At 40.1% G+C, this 17,221-nt stretch overlaps 1 protein-coding gene across 1 annotated transcript; it reads right to left on the bottom strand.

The window, feature by feature from the left end:
• Positions 1–226: 226 nt before the first annotated feature.
• On the bottom strand, positions 227–6,163 carry LOC124279253 (RING finger protein nhl-1-like). Its single transcript, XM_046715071.1, is given in 3 exon segments — positions 227–2,182; positions 2,184–3,303; positions 6,073–6,163. Coding segments are annotated over 3 exon segments (2,634 nt in total). The 5' UTR covers positions 6,088–6,163; the 3' UTR covers positions 227–683.
• Between the last annotated feature and the right edge of the window lie 11,058 nt (positions 6,164–17,221).

Here is a 17,221-nt window from a genome sequence, read left to right as displayed (position 1 = left end):
GCCGAGAAAGTTGAAATGTAACAGATACAATAGCCTGGTGTTGTCAGTGACATTAGGGACTGATTTAGATCTATACTACTCTGAAGGTTAGAATTCTTTCATATTGACTGACTGACTGACTGAGTTTGGTTTTACGCCGCTTTCAACAATATTCCAGCAACATCACGGCGGGGGACACCAGAAATGGGCTTCACACATTGTACCCATGTGGGGATTCGAACCGGGTCTTCGGCGTGACGAGCCAATGCTTTAACCACTAGGCTACCCCACGCCCTTTCATATTGATATGCAGTCAGCCAATCATAGTTGTATGAAAGAATCAGTCTGTTTACACTTCTTTTCAGTGGCATAGAATCTATGAGAATCAATTACTGGTCGTAATCAAACAAAGTAAAATATAAAATAAAGATATATAAAGTTATATAGCATGCATGATAAACAAAATTTAGACAAACATACATTTTCACATCTGATGACATCTGCAATGAATCAATGTGATATAATTTCTTATGTTCCATTTTCTGAAACCAAAAGCGATGTCTGTAAATTCCTTCACAGACTTGATAATACTGATAAGATGATTAAAACACCAATAAACCTGATAAAGAGAATCACCTCTTGTATCCTGATGTGATTTGGCAGTAATGTTAGCATGTACATGAACACTGTTAATCAATACATGTTCAGAATACCTGGATTCTGTGATTTTCTCTGTCACTGACAATAACGTTTCCGTTACACTGTATTGCAATTCCCTCCAGCCCTTTGAACTGACCGTTCTCGTTTCCCCAGCTTCCGAACATGGTGTAGAACCTTCCATCAGCTCGAAATATCTGAATTCGATTATTCCCACTGTCAGCTACCACAACGAATCCTTGGTTGTCGATAGCTATACCACGGGGGAATTTCAGCTGGCCTCTCTGAGTTCCATTCGACCCGAAAACGAAGAGGAAGTCACCGTAAATGTTGAAAACCTGGATTCTGTGATTGCTGCTGTCACTGACGTAGACCTTATTATCATTGCTCACAGCCACATAATGTGGGTTCTCCAGCTGACCAGGCGCCTGACCGAACCGGCCAAACTTTCTCACAAAGGTACCATTGGACTGAAAGACTTGTATGCGATGGTTTTCCTTGTCGCAGACATAGATGAATCCCATATTGTCGCAGGCAATCCCCCACGGGTAGTTCAACTGACCATCCCCTGTGCCCTCTGTACCAAAAACATTTTGACACTGACCACGTCGGTCGAAGATCTGAATACGATGATTGTAGCGGTCGGAGACAATCACCTGGTTCAGACCATTAACAGCAATTCCTGCAAGACAGTCAAACTCTCCCTCGTTCTGACCATACGAACCGAAAGTCTTAAGGAACCTTCCATCTGCTGCAAAGACTTGGACTCTGTGATTCGAGCTGTCTGCAATGTAGATATTGTCGTCTAAGCGCGACACAGCCACACCACGTGGCCAGGTAAACTTTCCTGTTTCATTTCCACGTTCACCAAACCTGAGAACAGCATGGCCCTTCTGGTTGTACTTGTTTCTGGGGGAAGACACATACATGCTTGGACTTGCGTTGGCCCGACTGAAAGAATAGTTCCCACTGGATTCACCGTTTGACTGATCATCTGATTGGCTCATGGCTACATCAAACCGTACAGCTGGTCGAACAGAACCTCGATTCCAGGCCCCATCTGGGGCTTGGTTTGTAGCATTGCGAGCTGGGGAGTCACGGACATAAGTTTGTTCTCGAACAAATCTGGGAGGCGAATCAGATTCTACTGAATTCCCATCAAGAGATTCTTCATCAGGAGTGGGTAGAGCACCGATGCTTCTGTGCCTCGCTCTGTTCCTCTCCATAATGGACAGACCATCACCTCCAGAGAGAAGTCCAGCAATACGTGTATCTGAGTGGTGCTCCCTCCGAGGTCTCCGTCGAACTTCGACAAGCGGGGATGAGGGGAGGGACCGATTTCCCAACATTCTCCTTTCACCATCATCATCTGCATTGTGTTCCTCAAATGAAACTCTGGACAGTCTAGAATCTCTGGCAACAGCTCCTCGCCTTTCAAGATTAGGAGACACAGAGGGTGATCTTGTTTCAGCAACCCTTAATGAATAGTCCATGGACCCTGGAATCTGCCATGTTGCTCTACCTTCTCTTCTCTCCACACCTTCAGCACTCTCTGCCCTTGCTCCACCAGATGGCTGTGTGGTCTTGCGATCTCTGAGAAGCTGCTGGAGCACTCCGTGATAATCCACTCGTAACAATTACTTCACCAAAATTGTCAATAGTGTTGGACAGGTACTGTCCTTCCATCTCAATCTGGAGATGACGCAGAACTGGAGCTCTCACCCTTCCTGAGTCAATACTTCGAAGTGACTCGAGATGTTCCAGACACTGCTGTTTCACCTCCATAATGTGAGCCTCAGGGGTGCTGGATCTGTTCATGCTTGCTTCAGAAGAGTCACAAAAACTTGCAATACTTGCAATTTCAACTTCAACATTTTCCTGATGCGTTCGAAGAGATCGTAATTCCCCAAGAATAAAGCTATCGATTTCACCTAACAACTCCCTATGCCTATTTCTCAACTCTCGTATATGCTTCTCAATAGCTTCAGTCAGTTCCTCCTTGGCTGTCTCGCATCGTTCCTGAAGCTGAGACCCCTGGCTGCTGATGCCACTCAAGGAATCGGATAAGTTCGGCAGGCTGCGTCGGATCTGACCTATGAGGCGAGTCACATCATTCTTATAGCGATCAAAATGTCCTCTCTTGCAGCTGTCACAAAGCAAGTCATTGCAATGAGCACACCGTGATATATTCCGCTCACGCAAACACTCAGAACATGTGGTAGCTCCACCTGTAATTGTGGACGTAGAAGTGGAAGTGGCTCCACTGGACGAGGCTCCAGTCCCTCCCACAGCTCCAGCACCCTGAGGTACAATAGCCGCCGTGACATTGGACCCGATGGCCTGGATCTCCTCGAACTGGATCCCTGTGGATCTTCTCTGCCCTGCCAACTCCAAGAAGCTGATGATGGTCAGGTTGTTGGGGAAGTTGGCTGTCCCTCCCCGGGGGACGATGTGGTCGGCTCGACACTCCGGGCATCGTATTGTCCGGAGACGGTGGTCAACCAGACCTTCAAGACATGGCTGGTGGCAGAATGTGTGTTGGCATGGCAACAGTTTTGGGGTCTTGTATCTGTCAAGGCATACTGAACACTGAAGGAGCTGCTCGATCTGGTCAGAGGAGTAGGTCAGTTCACCCTCATTCATGCTCAAGACACAGGCAGAGGTGATCTGAAACAACAGTATAAAATAATAATAGTGAAGACTGACTGACCATTTTTACACTGCTTTTAGCAAAATATCAGTGATTTACAACACACATATATGGGCAACACACAAAATTGGGGAATCAAACCTTAATAATATGGATTCTTATATTGCGCTAAACTCAAAGCGCTACAGAGCGATGACAAGGTTAGCAAACTGAATGACGACGACAGTGAGGACAGTACCGATGTTGTTACAGATAATGGTTTGGTTTGTTTGTTGCTAAAATGCTACACTCAGCAACATTATAGCTCTGTAAATATTCCAGTCTGCACTAGACATTAACCATGGACTGACATCATGAGCATCAATCTACGTACTTGGTGTTTCAGTCAGTCAGTCTGACAGCCAGATCATGTTAGTCGCCTGAAGAATTGTACACAGGAATATACCAACACACTGTCTCTGTCTAGTTCTAGTACTTCAGTCCCACTGGAGATTTGTACACAGGACAACACAAACTGTCTCTGTCTAGTGTCTGTTTCTATCAGTGCCTTAATCACACTGCAGAACTGTACAGATACATATGTAAACAAACTGTCTCTGTCTAGTGCTAGTTCCTATCTCTGGCTTAATCACACTGGAGAATTGTCCACATAAATACACAAACATACTGAGCCAAATCACATAGCAGTAACACTAACACCTCACAGCCCTGTCTCTATGCAAGAAAAAACTGTTTACCAACAGAGAATTTTCTGCGTATTGCCGACCAGCTAACTCTGTAACTGCGTAGCACTTCCAGCTTGTAACACAAAGTGGAAAAGCAGGACAGAGGTAATCACTAGCATAGTCATTCATAGTGAACGTGTAACCCCACACCAAGAGCTCTCTCCCAGTGCAGGGGATGTGTGTCAGGCTGATCTCTAGCACTACCAGCGGTAGTCACAGACAAGATGCTCCAGATGTACACATAGGAGGTGGACAAGGAACAGAAGTTCCTATGAGATTTCAATTGATAGTCCGGGTGGGTGGGTGAGTGTTTGTTCATGGGTGGGAGTGAGTGAGTGAGTGAGTGAGTGAGTGGTGGTGAGTGAGTAAGTAGGTTGGTTTCTGAGTGAGTGAGTGAGTGGTGAGGAGTGAGTGGGTGGGGTGGGTGAGGAGTGAGTGAGTGAGTGAGTGAGTGAGTGAGTGAGTGAGTGAGTGAGTGAGTGAGTGAGTGAGTGAGTGAGTGAGTGAGTGAGTGAGTGAGTGAGTGAGTGAGTGAGTGAGTGTTTTAGCCACTAGGCTACCCCATTACCAAAATTTATGATTTACATATTGAAGACTTAGAATGAAAACAATACAGTTGTCAGGTTTTGCAGTATAAAAATACTGGGTGGAATCAATGAGCAGAGATGTACTTGTCTGAACACAGACAGCATATATAACAAGTTCTCTTAGCCATGTACTGTCAAATAATGTCTTGATCACAGTTAAGTTAAAGAGGTCACAGAATTGACAATGTATTTACTAAATGTTCATCTGCCCTAAACATTCTTCAGATAAATCTAAAGCAGGAGTATTCTAAGGTGAAATCATGATGATGTGATATATAAACTTCAAGTCATTTTAAATTTATAACCCATGGCCTGATCCCGACTTGATTGCTGACAGGCCATTGTGATAGCTGCTCCATTGACAGTGGTTTTAAACATCACTCACACAGAGAATCTGTTAATTAGTGTAAACAACCTCACAACACTGACATGTCAGATGTTGAAGTGTTGATGACCTCAGTATAAATACATTTTCCTTTTTAATATTTCCAGTGTACTTGTTGAACTATCAGTAACGAGGATGATCAGCCAATTTACATGGCTAAATTGCTTGAATAAATTCCTCATCAATACTGATCCAACTTCTTCTGAAAACATTATGTAAAATAGTTTTTGAAAAATTGTTTTGAAAAATTGTTTCTATTTTTAACTCATATAATAATAAAAAACAAAGAAACAACAATTTTACTTGAAAAAATATCATACATTGGGTCTGAATTTAAATAAATGCATCTGTTGTTAACAGACAAATGAACTGACCCTTGATAAAAAAACAACTGAGGGCAAACTGATGAAGGCATCATATTGTTTGACATAGCCTATTTCTACAATAAACAAACATTACATAAACTTTATCAGTGGTAAAATTAGACCTTAGTCATTTATCTGACGTTTTGAACAAAAAACAAACAATGAGAGACAAGAAAAACTCGAACAAACAAAAAATGACAAAGCTGATGATTTAACTGCCATTATGATTTAGTTCCACTCCGTTCCGACATCTTACTCTACAGTCAGTGTAGTGGGCGTAACTAGCTCAACTTTCTCAGATTAAATCAAAATCAAGGAAATATTCGGGAAAAAACATAACACACTCACCAAGTCAAAAGGGCAACCTTTGGCACTACAGATATATACTCTGGTTCCGTTATAAGCACGAGCGTATCCATAATATTCTTTGTTCCGATGTCGTCCTCTAACTGAACTGATCTAGCGCAGGATGGAATTCGCTTAAAATAGACTTGGATCAGAAGGAACGCGGTGCCTACTACCGCGAGACGCAAATGCATCCTCTGATAAGAACGGAAACACCTGCCTTACAGCCTAGATACATAACAAGACGAGTAGACATGCACGCTAGCAGACGAAATATGACCCCTTCGTCCGTAGTTGACAGGTTCACTGAAAGTTTTAAAACTCTTTAAGCTTAAGTGATGACGGGAGTTTAACATACAAAGTTTATTGTGTAATATACCTTATGGCGAACCATGTTCCCAAAATATCTTTGGCGTGAGTAATGTCGGAACCATGTCAGTGGTGTATTTGGGCCAATATTTCTCAATGAGCCAAGTTGAAATATGATACTGGCATTAACTCTATTATCCTAGCAACTAATGTTATATGTCTATTTGATAAGGGATGTTTTGGGAATATAACAACATAATTGTGTATTCTTTATTCCAAACATTTATAACATAAAAAGAATGATTTAATAATATGCCAGTTCTAATTAATAACTATATATTTACAGATAGTTCCTATTTTAACTACTACAAAACGTTCATATGTAGTTAGTTTTGTAGTAAATAGTTGACGAAAACACGAGGCCCGTTTACGATAACGATTGCAACAAACAAACACATGTGACTATTTAGTGAATGTGCATTAATAGTTCAGCGGTATAATAGGACGTATTAGAGAAGAAATATCATATTTTAAAGTTTCAGCGTACACACGTACAATACAAAATGTCGTAAAATTGCGAACCGAATACGGCTGTGCTCTAAACACACGTTTCTGATTCTCTGTATGATTTAGCAATGGAGCTTTCCTATAAAGAAGGGGTTACTGGCTTGTCATGGTCCAATCTTCGTTGAGGGAAACTCGTTGATATAGTTTTGTTTTACTTTTGGACAATATCAAAATTCCCCCAGGATAGGTCGGGGGAGATGAATTAAGTTCTCCGAAATGTAACCAACAAAACATGAATGGATGAATGAATGAATGAATGAATGAATGAATGAATGAATGAGTAGAAACGACAAATCCATTTCAACATCCATAAGAAATCTCTGCCAAACACATTGTACAATTCTGACGATATCATGAATATGCGTATGTTTGACGCCGCATACACCAGTATTACAGTTGCACGGCGCGGTCTGTAAACAATCGAGTCTGGACCAGACAATCTAATGATTGACAACATGGTAGCTTGTGTTTATGAATAAGAAAGCATGAATGATTGAATGAATAAGTAATCAACAGTAGTATATGAAAATCACAGACAAACGGTGGAACCAGAATTTGGAAAAGATCGCTGATGGTTGGGGAGGGCTCTTCTGGGCCGATTGTTCACGAATATATTCGCGTGAAATGAAACACCACTCATGAAACATGAATAGAATCTTTCACAAAGCAGAATTACAGCAAAGAGTTGTACCAATAGTTCCGCCGCAAGTGTATATGTGTGTGTTACTAATTTCGCAACGAATATTTTTATCATGTTTACAAATGATTTTAATGAATCCTGTCAATTAGTTAGTTATTGGAGACAGAAAAAAAAATCAATCATATATAAAACATTTTATTGCTTTCATCAAAAAGAACAAGATCAGATTTGGCGGCTTGAATGCGCCTGGGGCTGTGTACTACGGTGGCATAATAGGGCCATCTGTTGTTTGTTTTTTTTCTCGAAATTTCAAGTAGTAACTTGTGATTTCAAGATTGTAAGTTGAAATTTCAAGATGTTGATCTTAAAATTTCAAGTTAATAAGTTGAAATGTTAACATACCACTAACCTAAGATCTTGAAAAATACATAGAGATGATATCGTCTCTACGGAAGCCTTTTAGGGCCAGCCGTATTACGGAAGCCTTTTAGGGCCATGCGTTTTTTAATTATTTTCTTGAAATTTCAAGATACTAAGTTGAAATTTCAAGATGAATAAGTTGAAATTTCAAGATTAGTAAGTTGAAATTTCAAGATAATGTGTTTTACCATGCGACATGAAAATATATTTGAAGTTAATTATCTTGAAATTTCAAGACCATGCGAATCATGTGGTAGCTCACCATTTGGGGAATGTCTCTTCGATAGGAAGGATGGCTAGTCCAGGCAGATCTGAAACTACTCGTACAGATGCAGTGAACGTAAGTTTCTCTTTCTAATAAATTTCAATGACAAGATACATGCTAAATACAGGTTTTCCTTTAGCGGTTTTTGACATTAGAATAAGACTGTAGCCTTATCTTCTTTTTGCAGTTAGAGACGTTTTTGCAATTTATTTCCTAAGTACCGGTGCGTATCATAATTTAACAGATATATGTGAGTGTTTAGCCCAGGACGTATAAAGGCGGTATAGAGCTTATTGTCTACGTCCCTTCTAAGCAAACCGGTTTGCGACAAACCCATTTTAAAGCATTTAGGAAACAACTCATCTACCTATGCCAAAATGTGCTTTGTTTTAAATAATACCATCATGACAAATTGTATTTCTCATATCTTGAGCAGGCTTTTTTATGCCGTCCAAGTATGAAATATATTGAACCAATTGAACATATGTGTCGTCTGACATACGTCTAGCAAAATAGAGCCAGACGAGGTGATTGTTATCGCATGGCCGACTTTGGTATCACTCTGGTAACAAAACATTCATGAATACATTCAATAATTAGCCTTGTATGCACAATGAGAAACGACTTCATTGAATCCAATTTGACCCTTACAATTCAGGCTGTTTTCATGGGTCACATAAACTTTCAGTGCTTAATATAAATTGTCTTTTCAGATTGAACAAGCAGAGAGTTTATTTGATCGTCTGCGCATCAAACTGAACCGACCATCGACAAGTGACGACCCAACAGATATAGGTCCACAAAGTCGAAATGCTGTCAAACTGACAAAACAGGTGGAGATTGGGCTTATGAAATTCGACGAAAAGAAAATGATGTATACTCAAGTCCGAACTAAATCAGGAGGTGGTACTCGGAATATATCGGTTCTGAAACAGTCAACTAAGCAAGATCTTCTTGCTCAAGCTAAGAAGATCTTCTTCCCAGAGGGACATTCAATAAAATTTGGACCCGAAACTGATTATGAGTTCAATGTCACGGACTATCAGTTTGTCATTCTGATTGAGGATGTCACTGTTCAGGATATGTCTGATATTACTCGACTGACCAACCTGAGGTTTTATTTGGCGATGAAGAAGGTACAAGATACCACCACCAAAGATCCTGTCCCTGGTCATTGTGTCCAGAGTACCCATTCAAGACCGCAAACTTGGGGAGAAGCTGATCAAGATCAACCAGGACAACAAACGTTGGAACAAGGTCAACAGCATCAGCCACCGTGCTGGAATTCTGAACCTCAGAATCAGGGGGATCAGCAGGATCACCAGGCACAAGCTGCTGGAAACACAGATGATTACAGTGATGATATCGATGAGTTACCAAATATCCTGCCTCTACATGCTGAGGTTGAACCATATTCAGTTGATATTGATCTTCTGGACAACTTCATTGCAGATCTTGAACACCAGACAGCACAAGCCAATGTCAACCACCATACCATACGTATACACAGAGGACATGTCTCCCAGGAACTTAAAGAAAAATTCAAAGAAAAAACTTTCAATCTAAATAAGGATATTTTCGATTTCCAAATGATTTTGCCAAATGGAGAAATGGAGGTTGCCGAAGACAATGGAGGAGTCATGCGAGATGCTTTAGTAGAGTTCCTGGGATTCTTTCTTTGAACAGCGTTGCCTGGGAAGAGCTTGTAAGGTGCCATTTATAAAGCATGATTATGACAGTGATGACTGGCAGGCAATTGCTTCCATTCTCTATTTCGGATGGAAGTGGCAGAACTACTTCCCCGTGAGCAGAGCAAAGTCTTTTATGGCGTTTTGCATTTATGGCATGGATATATTTTCAACAAGAATCCCTTATACCTGAATAGCTTTAAAGTTTCCTTCGTTCCATGTTCAGAGGCTGGCATACTCAAGGCATCCTTGGAAGGGCATTTTGAGGAGGAGGACGTTATTGATGTCCTCAGTGTCCATGAATGTAGAGTTCTGCCCACAAAGGAAACTCTCAAGAGGTTGATTGGCGAGTCAGCACACAAGAAGATGGTTCAGCAGCCAATGTATGTAAAAGGAGCATGGTTCGATAAACTGACTTTGTTGAGGTTCAGTCTTGGAGAAACATCTCTTGATTCACTGTATGACTCCCTCAGGCCAAACAATCGGAAAGTGATGAAGATTCTTTCATTTCCGGACGACATGTCCTTGCAACAGAAAAGTACATCGGAGTTCCTCAGAAAATATGTCCGTGAACTGGAGAAAGATTATCTCTCCCGGTTTCTCAGGTTCTGCACTGGGGCCAACTTATGGTCACCCAAAGCCAATCTACATTCGTTTCACAACACTATCAGGTCTGGCAAGGAGGCCAGTTGCTCACACGTGTGGACAAGTACTTGAGCTACCTGGCCAATACGACAACTTCCTTGACTTCAGGAAGAGTTCAACACGATCCTCGAGAGCGGTGTGTGGGTATGGATTTTGTTTAGGAATCTTTTGTTATAACAAGTTTGACGTTTGGCGTGATATTTCCAAAATCACAGACTTCAATTTAGTTTGATACTTTCATAAGTATATTTGATTTTAGTTTACATTTCATGAGTTGATTCTGCTACAAATGATTAGCAAAACTCAAATATCGACGAGGACAATAAGAAACTCAGGTATTCCTGATTGAAGAAAAGTTTACAATGACGTTTATACTCATTTGTCAGGTTGATACAATAAAGTAGTTTTTTATGACACCCTGTCATGTATTGCTGCCATTTGCATTAATTGTTTGATCTCATTGTTTTGATATCCATACAATGTTAAGTTACAATAAAAATAATGACCAGTTCAAGCACTACTGTGATTATATTTTGTGTATTTTTTCTGTGATGTCTGATTTATTATGTAGGTTGGTACATCTTATCATATCCAATTCCTTGACAAAACCCATGATCTTTGAATACAATGTTCACATTTACACAATATATATTGAACTTAAATGCGATTTGAACTCCTATTTGGATTAGGTATGATGTTCAAAATGTTGTTGCGTAATAATTTCTGAGTCGGTTGTTGATAAGCATGGAATGGTTTGGATTGGAAGGACTTTTCCCAGAGTATCCAATTGGCGGTGTTCCTGGAGGCAAACCTGGATATTCTCCCAAGAGGTTGGGACGTAGCAGGTACGAAACCTATAGCTAAGACACCAAGAACAATGGGGACTTGATCAACTTGCTACTTAGGCTGCAAACATAAGGTTGTGCAAGCGAGGCCGCCATATTTGCCATGTTTCTCCTGAATCTCGTCAAATACATTACTGTCAAAAGGGACAGAAAATTCAATGATATAAATATATTCATTGGCCTTATCAAAAAGTTCAAGATTAAGTTTGTTAGATGGAATTCTTTTGAGGCTGTACATGAGCCTATTCCAAGTTTGAAAGCATCATTTTCCATGACGCCCTGGACATGTTCAGGGTCGTACCATGGATGCACCTCGGTGTCAAAGCCACAGGCATGGCGGAGACGGTATTAGCAGCAACTAGCCATACCATCATGTCGTTTAAGGTATGCTGTTTGTGCCAAGGAAGGGCATCCACTCACAAGGTGTTGGACAGTCTCTGTGAATTGATTGCAAAGTCTAGATTACATGTTAATATTTTCTTTAAGAATGACATTTTGGCGTTTGCAAATGGGAAGTGACTGAGCAGCAAAAAGAAAGCCCCCAGTTTCACATTAAGACCAGGTGACTTCTTCCTGGCGAAGGAGTCCGCTGGATTGCTCTTCTGTTCCCCACACTGCATGCACACACGATGTGATGGTTTCTCAGAAAGCTTCTCCACGAATAACAGACTTGGTGAAGGACTTCACCTGGTTTACTTCAATCGCTGTACCGTCCAACAATAGATCGCCATCAACAATATCAACCTCAAATTTCAGATTCTGTCAAGCAACCTTGGCACGCTTAACATGGCTGTGGAATTCCTTGTTTCATCATTGACATACATCACCAGAGGACCATCTGACATATATAAGTACACACAAAATTCTACCATGAAAAGCCTCCACTTAATCAAACCCCTACCTTTCGAATTAATTTGCATTATATAAACGACTGAGAGGAGAACGAGGGTAGTGGTCTCTGTTATCAGACATGATCTTCTGGTCAGGCGGTCAAGACTCTGGATGTCTTGTTTTATTTAATCAACTACTCCAAAGGAATAGGAAAGGACTGGCACAGCAAAAGTACTGGTGACTATGACCGTGTCTCAAGCATTTAGCTCGGAGCTCCAGATTTCTTTAAACGAGTTTATTACTCGGCCCGAAGTGTGTCTTGAAACTGGGCATTCTGAAGCTTGTTTCGAACTTGCATTCCAAGATAGATGTAGGCCTGATCTTCCGCAATATGTTCAATAACTCCTCCCCCTTGTAACCTGACCAATCCATCATTAATTACCCTGACTCTTTAAATGAAGAGTATTACATTTGTCGAGTCCAAATGTCATGTCAGTATCATTAGAAAAGAACTTGACAAGGAGAACCTGCTCTTTCAAATTGTTTATTATTATTATGTCACAGAGTTTGGGCATATTTTATCATTAAGTTCGTCGCAAAACTACTGATGCGGCGTTATAACAATCACTGTCAACAGAAAGGGACAAATATAAATTATTCAGATGTAAAAGAACAATATCGAGCTTGATCTTTCCTTTTACAGATCAGGGGAAATCGTCCTGTTATTATGATAATGATATTGTTCATTATTTCGTTCAGGCATGACTCACCACGCATACTCTGAGCGTCCCTCGAAGTGAGCGGACGTGCTTGACCGACTCTCTGTCTCAATGCAAGGTCAATGCTGAAGCTGACCTGATGTAAAAAGACCATCCTTCGTAATTACAGTAGCACAGTTCATACAGGTTTACGTTGTTATTGTGCGATCAAGTGGACAATGTGTGGATGAACCGAGAACTATGTACTGTGGACATTGAAAAGGTAATATCTGAGTTTTTCCCTTGAAAGATAGAAATATGAGTGACATAAATTCCTCGCCTACATATTCTACTCAGAAGCCTAATTGTAAAATGGTAAAATAGATTGCATGAATGTTCGCTCAAAACTGTCTTACTCAGAAACAGTCAAACATGTCCCTCCCTGCAGGAGTATTGAACAACAAAAAGAAAAGCTCTGTAATTAAAGAATACAATCAGGCTGAACACGAATCAAGTGACGCCATCATTGTTTCACCAAGCCACAGTCCGAACACAAGCCTACCTGAAGCGGCAGAGCGTGACCACAAAGCAGAGAGCTCAAAACCACGTGAAAACAAGCACAATAACCTGTCGTGTGTTATCTCAAGCGATGACCAATCGAGGACTGTATTGTTTAAAGAACAATGGTCAAAAGCCTTCTCCGGAGTGTCCCGATTTAAGCAAAAGAGACTTGTGCTATCTTATGTGAAGGCAAGCGAACCCTTTGACGTCATTGAAGACGCAATCAAAAGCTACACAGACGAGAGAGGTGTAAAAATACATCACATGAAGCTATTGAAACACTGGGAGGGACGAAACCCGACGTATACGATACGTATCAACGTTTCACCACAGGCAGCAAAAATAGCTTTGTCAGACAACACATTCTGGCCATCAAATGTCAACTGCAGAGAATGGATACCTAATAACTCATGGTACTCAAACGACACATATGGAGCCAATAAAGAATACTATTAATCATGAATGTACTGGTGAACATTATAATGATTTTATCATTCCGCTTAGCAGTATGGAACATACGGGGTATCATGTATGGTACTCAGGAACTCAGTAGCAGATTGGGCGGCACGGATATATTCTTCATCAATGAACACTGGCTCAGTGACCAGACAGTCTCATTCCTGGACACCGTACACAGCGACTTCGATGTCTACTCCAGATGCAGCTATGATCCCTCAGCGCATCACAGAGGATCCGGAGGAGTATGTGCTTTCGTACGGAAAGGCAAGTGGTGTAATGTAACTGTGCTGGATACTCCAGAAAGTGACCATGTCTTAGCAATCAATCTTCAACTTAAGACTGTGAGTATGTATGTGATCGGGACAAGACTGCCGTCTACAAATGTCCTGGACAGTGTCTACCGAGAACAGTTACAGTACACGATGGACCTATTTGATATATATTCACAGCAGGGGACGGCTATACTTGCTGGTGATTTCAATGCAGACATTCGTCATTGTGTTAACAATAAAACCAGATCTCGTCTGTTACAGAGAGCGCTGGATGAACGATCTTTATTCTCGGTTGTACCCTTGGACGATGAGGATAAGTATACATTCTCAACAAAATCTAATGAGGTTAAAACAATGCTGGATTATGTATTTGTACATATTGACAATTTACATAACGTAGTTGGTCAGACTATTGACCGTACTATCCCATACAATGTATCTGATCATAAACCTATTCTAGTAGGTTTTGATTTAGAATCCCAAAATGTTACCTACGGTGGACCTAAATTAAGTTGGAGGAAAGCCTCTGAAACAGATCGTATGTTATATCGTTATGAAACAGAAAATTATTTCTGTAACGATATATGTAACCCTTCCCACTTTTCGTCCAATGCCGACTTCATCGAGTCATATAATCAATCCATTACAAACGCACTTACTGCATCTGCAATCATGTATATCCCTTCTTCCAAATTCCACCCACATCTTAAACCTTACTGGAAAAAGGATGATTTACAAGATCTCCATTATGATATGCGCTGCAAAAGACGTTTCTGGATAGAGAATGGGAAATCACATAATCAAAATGATAGTTCCTATGCATCCTACAAAAAGGCAAAACGTATCTTTCGAAGGCAGCATCGAAAATCTAAACAATCTCTTTTAGATAATAGATTTGATGAAGTTTGTGAAGCTGCTGAAGTTGATATTCATGAATATTTTAAGGCCAGTAAACGGTATAAACGAAATTCTGGTACTATTAACAAACTAGTATATGATGGTAATACAGGCTCAGATGCTGAAAGCATATGCAATATTTTTGGTGAATATTTCAAGCATCTCTCGATTCCCCACTTAGACAGTGCCTTTGATAGTGCTTTTTCAGATGAATGCGAAAAGTATGTTTCTGAAACTGAGGCCAAACAATCTGAAGCAGATGATACTACCTCCCCCTTATCATATGATATTACATTTAGAGAGGTACTAAATGCAGTGAAAGGGTTAAAAAACAACAAAGCCCCGGGCCCAGATTGTCTGAGCAATGAACATATAAAATACGCAGGAAGATCACTAATCACTCATATTGTCGCCTTGTTTAATGCCATCATCAGATATGAGTACGTGCCACTTATGTATAATCTTGGCGAAATTCTCCCAATACACAAAGGTAAAGGCAAAAGCAAAATTGATCCATCTAATTATCGTGGCATAACGTTAACATCTACCCTGAGTAAGCTCTTAGAACGTCTGCTCCTAGATAGGACTGAGAAATGGACAGATAATAACACTTCCTTCCCCCACCCTTTCCAGTTTGGCTTCAGAAAACACGCAGGAGCTGAGATGGCAGCGCTTACACTTACTGAAACCATTGCATATTACAACGAAAAGAACTCACCAGTATACTGTGCTTTTCTCGACAATGAGAAAGCGTTTGATCGTGTGTGGCTTGATGGTCTATTTTATAAATTAGACAAACTTGGTATATCTGGTAAAATGTGGAGACTCCTTCGTTTATCTTATATGTCTATGCACTCTTATGTTGGTTTTGCAGGGTTCAAATCGAACCAATTTCATGTTAAACAAGGTGTCGGGCAAGGCCGTGTTATATCAGCGTGGCTTTTTTCACTGTACATAAATGACTTATTACATGATCTTAATAGAACAAGTTGTGGATTATGCCTCCCATGGGGAAAATGTCCCGGCTTATTGTTAGCTGATGACACAACCCTTACCAGCTCCAACCCCAAGGGACTACAATGTTTGCTAGATGTAACTGAATGTTATGCAAACAAATGGAAGCTGAAATATAATGTAAGTAAGAGTGCTGTATTGATGTTTGGTAACAACAAAAATGTATCGCCCAATGACCTTTTATTTTGTAATATCCATGTACCTCCAAAACAATTCATTATTTATGCTGGAGTGTATTTTACTACCTCCAAATCATCTGTTAATAGAACAGGTAATGTTTGTGAGAAACTGAGAAAAATGATTAATATTAACCATGACTCAGGGTTGCATTATGGAGGATTAAATCCTATTGCTGCAATTCGTATATGGGACAGAGTTATACTGCCATGCTGTCTATATGGATGCAGTGTATGGGGAAAGCTATCTAATAAAGAATATGATATGTTGGAAACCACACAGCGTTATTTCTGTAAAAAAATGCAGGGTTTTGATAGGTATATGCCTAATGAAGTTGTTGTGGATAACCTTGGTATTCTGTCATTACAAGCTTATATAGATCAACGCTCTCTGTTGCTACTTGGAAGATTATGTACCAGCAGTATTAAGTTTTCTTTTAAACAGTTGTTTTTACATAGATTCTCGCAATATGACAATGAAATTATGAATGGCAGAAAGCATAAACGAGATATGAAATCTCCTATATTTCACATGTTGGAATTATTAGCTAAATATGGTATCCAGGAAGAAATTAAACAATATGTAGTGTGTTCTAAATTTTTATGTAAAAGGAAATGGTCAAGAATAGTACGGGAAAAGGTCTTACAATGTGATAGAAAAGCAGCAGAGTATGCCATGCAGTCAAGGCTGTCATTGATACGGTATCAGTCAATAAGATCGGACGGTGTAAATCGACTATGGCAGCTGGCGCTTGACAGACCAAGGTACTATAAACGTATTGGTTTTCTGATTAAACTGGGTTCTGTTCCCATTCAGTCAAAGGAATGTGAGTGTGGCACTGTGGCGCACGATATTTTAAAGCACGTTTTTTATGTCTTGTAAGATTAATATTGCTGAAAGAAATGTCTTATTTGAACAAATTTGTGACTTACTCGATGTCAATATCTTTGTAAAATTATGGACCTACGATGATGATGATGAATTCCTGAAATTTCTACTTGGCGGAATACCGGAAGATGTAAAGGACCAGCTAAACTATGATGTGTGGGCAAATGTTATAATATGTGTCTCAAATTCTGTATATAAATGGAAAAATATTCATAACTGTTGTATTTCACCTTACCACCCTGTATAGATTATTTCATGAGCATTTCTGTTGTATCATGTGCCAGTAATATGACTGTATAACATACATATACATTTGTAATCTTCAAACTATGGAGGAAATAAAGAATATCTA

Source organism: Haliotis rubra, unplaced genomic scaffold (assembly GCF_003918875.1).
Source record: "Haliotis rubra isolate DU_JTF1 unplaced genomic scaffold, ASM391887v1 Scf249, whole genome shotgun sequence".
Classification (NCBI taxonomy): Eukaryota; Metazoa; Mollusca; class Gastropoda; order Lepetellida; family Haliotidae; genus Haliotis; species Haliotis rubra.
This window is presented reverse-complemented; position numbering and strand designations above follow the sequence as displayed.